Here is a 7193-nt window from a genome sequence, read left to right on the forward strand (position 1 = left end):
AGAAGTAGGTTACATTACACTCTGTCAGGGTACAGTATTCTGGGTTAGGGATTACGGTATTTTTGGTCAAGGGTACAATAGTCTGGTCAGCAGTATTTTGAGTTAGGGGTATAGTATTCTGGGTTATGAGTGCAGTATACTCGGTTATGAGTGCAGTATTCAGGGTTATGAGTGCTGTATTCTGGGTTATGAGTGCAGTATTCTGGGTTATGAGTGCAGTATTCTGGGTTATGAGTGCTGTATTCTGGGTCTCTGGGCCTGCAGTCTGCCACAGTGCACAGCTGCTGATGGCCTTCAGTCATGCAAAATATTTTTGGACACCACAAGACCTGTCAAGTGAAACTCCCAAATTCCTCTGAGCATGTTTATCCCCCCCTCTACTCATGCAATAAACAGCTGAAGGGGGAAACAAACAGTTTCTTTGCTCCGGTTGTCAGGGAAGGGGAGACGCCGGGCGCTCTGGTGATCAGAATGCTGCTGTTAGGGGGTTAGAGGTCAGGCTGCGTTGGTTGTCATGGCTGCATCGCCATGGCCAGGGCCGCTGAAAGCTTTTGCTGGACCCAGGACAAAAGTAATCTGAAAGGGCCCTCCATTCAATACATACAATGTAATGAAAACCCAAATGTGGGTCTTCTGTCTCCCTGGGCCCGGGACAACTGACCCCTTTGTCCCCCCCCTGTCTGTCGGCTTCCCTAGCCATGGCTACCCATGTGTTTGGCCCGAGGTGGCACAGAGATCTCAGTAGTAAGCATCTGCTGTCACCATCCGCATGCTGTCCTGCTGAAGGAGCTAGCACATCTGAGCTTGCTAGCCCGTTAGCTTAGCTTAACATAGGCCTACCTACCGAGGGGGAGAGCATATCAATGTAAAATCATAGGAAAAGGGGGTACACTACATAGGGCTGTGGGAGCATAAGGGTGTGGGTACATACAATAGGGTTTTTGGAACAACTTTGCAAAGCATGTAACTCTGTAGGTTGTTAAATGTGGCAAGCCAGTTTCTGTGCAAGGTCTTCTTTAGATTAGGTGCATTTAATTGAAAGAGACCTTTTGTCATATACACTGTAGTTTAGTGTAGTGGAATAAAGTGTAGGGCTGTCATATTGACGCAATAGTGTCAAAGCCATTATACAGTACAGTTATACATGCTGTACACACTAATGGTTGTTTTACAGAAGACTTACCCTGTGTAGCCATGTACTGCAAATCAAATCTACCCTTGGGTACCAATAAAGTAATCTAATGTACGAAAGATGCATGAGGTTGCTGTTTGTGTGTATGACTGTGTGTGTGTAAAGTGTTTGCACAACCCTCTTATCCTCCACGACCCTTTGTGCAGCAGCTGTAATTTTCTGTATTTGGTTGACGTGGCACACACCATGTTCACCACAACAGATGGGGGTGAGAGAGAGACAGAGTTGGGGGAAAGAAAGAAAGAAAGAAAGAAAGAAAGAAAGAAAGAAAGAAAGAAAGAAAGAAAGAAAGAAAGAAAGAAAGAAAGAAAGAAAGAAAGAAAGAAAGAAATGAATGAATAACAGGCAAAGAGTGGTGTGAGGACAGGGAGGGTTCAAATGCGGGTCTCTGTCTGAATTAAGCTGCTTGTTGTCAAAACACCAGGACATGAGCAACAGGGCTTAGCCAGCCTTTGTTTCCTTGAATGAGTGTGTGTGTGTGTGTGTGTGTGTGTGTGTGTGTGTGTGTGTGTGTGTGTGTGTGTGTGTGTGTGTGTGTGTGTGTGTGTGTGTGTGTGTGTGTGTGTGTGTGTGTGTGTGTGTGTGTGTGTGTGTGTGCGTGCGTGCGTGTGTGCGTGCGTGCGTGTGTGTGTGTGTGTGTGTGTGCGTGAGTGTGTGTGTGTGCAGGTGCTCTAAGAATATGTAGTGTTTTTTGGGTCAGCTGCAGTGTACACTGTACACAGCACCTCTGAGCACCAGGACACCTGATTGGCTACTGCAGGATTCTGGAAGGTTACAGTTTAACAGGCGCACCACACCTCAGACATTTAGAGAAGGAGTTTCAGAGAAAGACACCAAGAAAGTCATTCATAAAGACACCAAGAAAGACATTCTGAAGATTAACCCCTTTGCGTAGAGCTATAAACTTACTATCAACAAAACTGTGACCAAGTCTGTTACTTAAGCCTCTCAGTAATGTCATAGCAATGTTGTTATGATGTAGTTACGTTTTTTTCAGCAATGAGTGACGGGCACATCTGCACAAAGAGGCAAAGGGAAGAAGTAAAAGTTTTCAGTCAAAAGTCAAAGGCAGCGTCATGGGTAACTACAGACTATCGTACACAGGATTTTATTGTATTGTTCTAGCCTCATAGTGCACACAGTACTGCCTGGAAAAAAAAGTACATTAGATTACAATGACGCTTTTATTAAAGCAATTTACGCTTCTTTTTAGTACAAGGTATTGGTTACAGTGTGGCGTTACGTGCCTTGCTCAACAGCACTTCAGCCATGGAGTGATATGGGGAATGGAAAGGTGGGATTCGAATCTGTAACCCTCTAATCTAAACCCCATGTCCTTGAGATCTTACCAACATGACACCTCGGCCACATTGCTATTCTGCTAACAAGAGGCTTATAACGGGGCCCTTGTCTCCAATTGAAAGTTCCCATGTGCCGGATAAAGTGAGTGGCGGTTGTGTGTAATGAAAGTAAATGAAGGCAATGAATAACATCTCCAGGGAGTAGAGCTGGGGTTTCTTTCTTAAAGATATTTTTGGGGCTTTTTATGCCTTTTTTTGACACAGTTTGAGAGTGTGGCAGGAAACGAGTGGGTAGAGAGAGGGGGCTAGTAGCATAGGCAAAGGACCTCGGGCCGGAATTCGAACCCGGGTTGCCAGTGTAATGGTGCGACGTCATAGCTCCCTGAGCCACCCTGCTGTAGCAATCGAAATAGCTGCTCCGACAGCACTAAAGAAAATCTCTAAAAAGTTTAACTATGCGAGTTGTGGAGCTTGTATAAGGGAGACTTTTAAGTTTGTTTTATGACTTGGATGGTCTGAATAAGCTATCTTTACATTGCCTGCTACGCCCAGGGGTCTCTAGATTGCACTGACTACTGCTGTGCCATACTCAAAACACACGTACACGTACACGCACATGCACACGCACACGTACACGTACACGCACACGCACACGCACACGCACACACACACACAGCAATCAAATCAGCAGCAAGTCACAGCGTCCTTAGCCCTTTCTAACTGCTGCAATCATAAAATGGAAAAGTAAGCACCACTGTTTTTCATTTAAATTGCTGCTTATTTTAAATGCGTGTGCGTAAGAGGCACTTAAATGTGGCGTCTCAAGTCAGGGGTGTATTTCTCTAAAGCGTAGTTGTTAGCAGTTAGCAACTTTGGTAGTTACCAATGGGAAATTGCATTGCAAACAGCAAAGTAGCTAATGTAGTTAGCAACTATGCTTTCAAGGAATGCACCCCAGAGCAGTGCGCCATGCTAAATTACTCCCCCTGGGAAATGGAGCGGCGTCGGCTGTGAGAGTCAGGCAGGTTGCTGGGTTGCCCGTGGTCATTTGTACTGTAGGGCGAAATTTTGTCGGGCTCGGGGGTCATGCCCGATTAAATTGAGGAGAGGAACATGTCCTCTACGTAGCATAGGAAGGACATTCTTTGTACCTTTACATTACTTTACATTAAACAGTTCAAAGTTCCATGCACAGCTCCTAGAAGCTGAACTTTCTCCTCAGTGCATCATCAGGCTCGCTCAGGTAAGAGGTACCTGAGCGAGCCTGATGACGCACTGAGGCGAAGCGCGTTGTTCGCTCTAATAAAACGAGCATAAAGTCAAGAAAGTGTGCGGTAGACTTCTTTCTTTTGAATTGCTTTACATTGTATTACACTTGGCTGGCAATTTTATCCAACTTACAGTTATTTTTAAGCACAGGGTATCGGTTACAGTCCCTGGAGCAGTGCATGGTTAGGTGCCTTGCTCAATGGCACTTCTGCCAATGAATGATATGGGGAGTGTACGGGTGGGATACAAACCTGCAACCCTCTAATCTAAAGCCCATCTCCTTAACCACTAGGCCATGGCTGCAGATGTTCCTACTGTACAATATTGAAGTCAGTATTGTGTTGTTTTGTTTTGTTTTAAGCTTTTACTACTACTTTACCTGCAACCAAATCTGCTTTTGAGTATAAATAAAGTCACCTTACCTTACCTTACCTCACCTTACCTTTAAAGGTGTTTACAGCTTTTGTTTACAGTAAATGACTTTGTGTTTCTCGTTTCCTTTCCTCTCCATCTTTTCATGCCTCCCTCCTCCTTTCACCCTTTATCTCTCTCTTTCTTCATCCCCCTCTCCCCTCTCTTCCCCTCTACTTTCTCCTCTACTTCTACCTCCTTCATCCCTCCCTCCCTCTCTCCACCCCTCGCCTTCCCTCGACTCTTCCTCCTCCTCTATTTTCTCCTCCACCCCTCTACCCCTCATATCCCCTCCCCTCTCTCTCCTCTCCTCCTCTCCACGCCTCACCCCCCTCTCCCTTCTCTCTCCTCTCCTCCTCCTCCTCCTCCGCCTCCTCCTCCCCCAACAGAGTCGCATGGCGGAGAGCTTGCGCCTCTTCGACTCCATCTGCAACAACAACTGGTTCACCAACACCTCGCTGATCCTCTTCCTGAACAAGAAGGACCTGCTGGCGGAGAAGATCAAGCGCATCCCGCTGACCGTCTGCTTCGCCGACTACAAGGGCCAGAACACCTACGAGGAGGCGGCCGTGTACGTGCAGCGGCAGTTCGAGGACCTGAACAGGAACAAGGAGACCAAGGAGATCTACTCGCACTTCACCTGCGCCACCGACACCAGCAACATCCAGTTTGTCTTCGACGCCGTCACGGACGTCATCATCCAGAACAATCTCAAGTACATCGGCCTCTGCTAGCCCAATCACGGGCAGCCGTGGCAGGCCATGGGGGGCCATGGGGGCGGGACATTGGCCTCTGCTAGCCCAATCACGAGCAGGCCAGCCAGGGCAGCCATGGATGGGGGCGGGACATCGGCCTCTGCTAGCCCAATCATGAGCAGGGAGGCCATGGGGGCGGGACATCGGCCTCTGCAAGCCCAATCACGAGCAGCCATGGCAGCCATGGGTTAGGGTTGGGGTTAGGGTTTGATTGGCTGGAAATGATAGTGGAGCTGTTGACTGCTATGGCTACTGGCGTGAGGACATGGAGGCTGCATGCTTCTAATGCACCTCTGCAGAAGAGAGAAGGATGAGAGAGAGAAAGAGTGAGACACAGAAAAAAAACAAGAAGAAAAAAAAGAGAAGAGCTCTGTTGTCTGTATAAAAAAAGAAATGAGCTCTTTTGTCTGTGTAATCTCTCTCTCTCTCTCTCTCTCTCTCTCTCTCTCTCTCTCTCTCTCTCTCTCTCTCTCTCTCTCTCTCTCAAGGTCACCAGTATGGGGTGTAACAGGTGGCCAAAGTCACAAGGTCTCTGGAATGGGGTTGTTACTGAGCGTGTACACCAGAAAGGACCTAAGCTACCTGTGTGACAGAGATCTTTGAATTTTCACAATGAATTTGCTTTATTCGCTCTGGATTCGGACATTGACATGCTTGATTTAGCTTATCACATAACGGCTCATGCGGACATTCGGAGATATGAACATTCCAATTGGTTTTCGCCAAACCGCATCATAGCTCATTACCATAATATTAGCTTGACATCAACAGCTGAAATTCGCTCTGGTCACCCAGGTGGCTTCGCTCTCAGCGAATTCGCTTTGGTCATTTAATTCGTCGATCCTCCATAGAGAAATATTGACTTGCATCACTCTGGTAGCCTATAGGTCGCTTTTGGTGTACACATGGCATAAGGAGAGACCAAGGTCACCAGTATGGTTCAAGGGGTAGCTAAGGTCACAAGGGGTAGCCAATGACCCACCAGTTGGGCTGTAAGTAGTGGCCAAGGTCACAGTCCAAACTAGTGGGAGATGGGACTTCTCCCACCTACTAAGAAAAAGTGGGAAGTGGGACCTCCTACTAGCGAAGTAGGGGGAGCTTGCATTACTTCCTCCTCAAAATAATGAAGCCGGAGGATAATGGTGGCACCAATGGAGCCAGGTGAATAAATAAGCTTAACTTTCTCTATTTCTCTTTGTGTGCAGTTGTTCCAGACACAGTCATTTTAACTCAACATCTTCTACGTGTTAAAGCATGATATTCTGTCAACATAAATGTATCACACACCAGAAATAATCGCTATTCTTCCTCTTTTGGCTCGTATCAAAACACCTTGCTAAAGTCAGTTAAATCGCGACTGTTGCTATGCTACGGTTGCTATGCTACGGTTGCTATACTACGGTTGCTCCCACTTCAACTGCCTGGAACGCCTTGAGGTGGGAGCTGAAATAATGCAGGCAGGAGAAGTCCTGTCTCCCACTAGTTTGGACTGGGTCCGGAATGCGTGGCCAAGGTCACAAGGTCAGCGAGTATGGGGTCTCCAAGGTCGCGGGTGATGGCGAGGTCATGATGGGACAGCGCCCCTCTGGTTTGAGTGACTGGTATGAGACAGTTGCCAACCCCAAAGGGTCCAGACCAGTTTTTTTTTTACAAGCTTGACATTAATTAATGTGTTTGCACTGAATGACTATATGTGTATGTAGAGACTCACACATGCACACACATGACATGCTCACATACTCTGGCGTGCTCACATACACACACACACACACACACACACACACACACACACACACACACACACACACACACACACACACACACACAGCCACACACACAGACCACTCGACTTTATGTTTGTTCGCACCTAAGGACTTGGGATCAATAGTCAAGCGCTTGTTTGACATGGAAACACTGGAAAACAAAGTCAAGCCACTCGCCCACCCCCCTACTGAACCCCCCTGCCCTCCACTCGCCTACCCCCCAACTCAACACCCCCCCCCATTCACCGACACCCTCCCACCATAGCCACCTTTGCCTTTCCCCAGAACTTGCCCAACCTTATCTCCTTCCCTCCACCCCCACGCCACGCCCTCCCCCCACACACACACACCCAACATTGTCCCCCACCCCCCCACCACACACACACACACCTGCACACCTTTCTACCGTACCCTGGTCTCATCATGCTCCGCCCGCCCCCACCCTACCCCCACAACCCTTCCAAACCCATTGTACACCCCCCCCCTCCCCCCCCCCGCACCA

At 47.9% G+C, this 7193-nt stretch overlaps 1 protein-coding gene across 1 annotated transcript in view; it reads left to right on the top strand.

Annotated features, from left to right (window-relative positions):
• gnaz (guanine nucleotide binding protein (G protein), alpha z polypeptide) overlaps window positions 1-6917 on the top strand; it is an 89892-nt gene extending 82975 nt beyond the window's left edge. Inside the window, exon 5 of the mRNA XM_063210366.1 lies at window positions 4563-6917. Within this exon, the coding sequence (XP_063066436.1) occupies window positions 4563-4907 (345 nt within the window). The 3' untranslated portion in view covers window positions 4908-6917. The remainder of the gene's footprint in view (window positions 1-4562) is intronic.
• Window positions 6918-7193: the final 276 nt, after the last annotated feature.

The sequence above is a fragment of the Engraulis encrasicolus genome, chromosome 11 (assembly GCF_034702125.1).
Source record: "Engraulis encrasicolus isolate BLACKSEA-1 chromosome 11, IST_EnEncr_1.0, whole genome shotgun sequence".
Taxonomy (NCBI): Eukaryota; Metazoa; Chordata; class Actinopteri; order Clupeiformes; family Engraulidae; genus Engraulis; species Engraulis encrasicolus.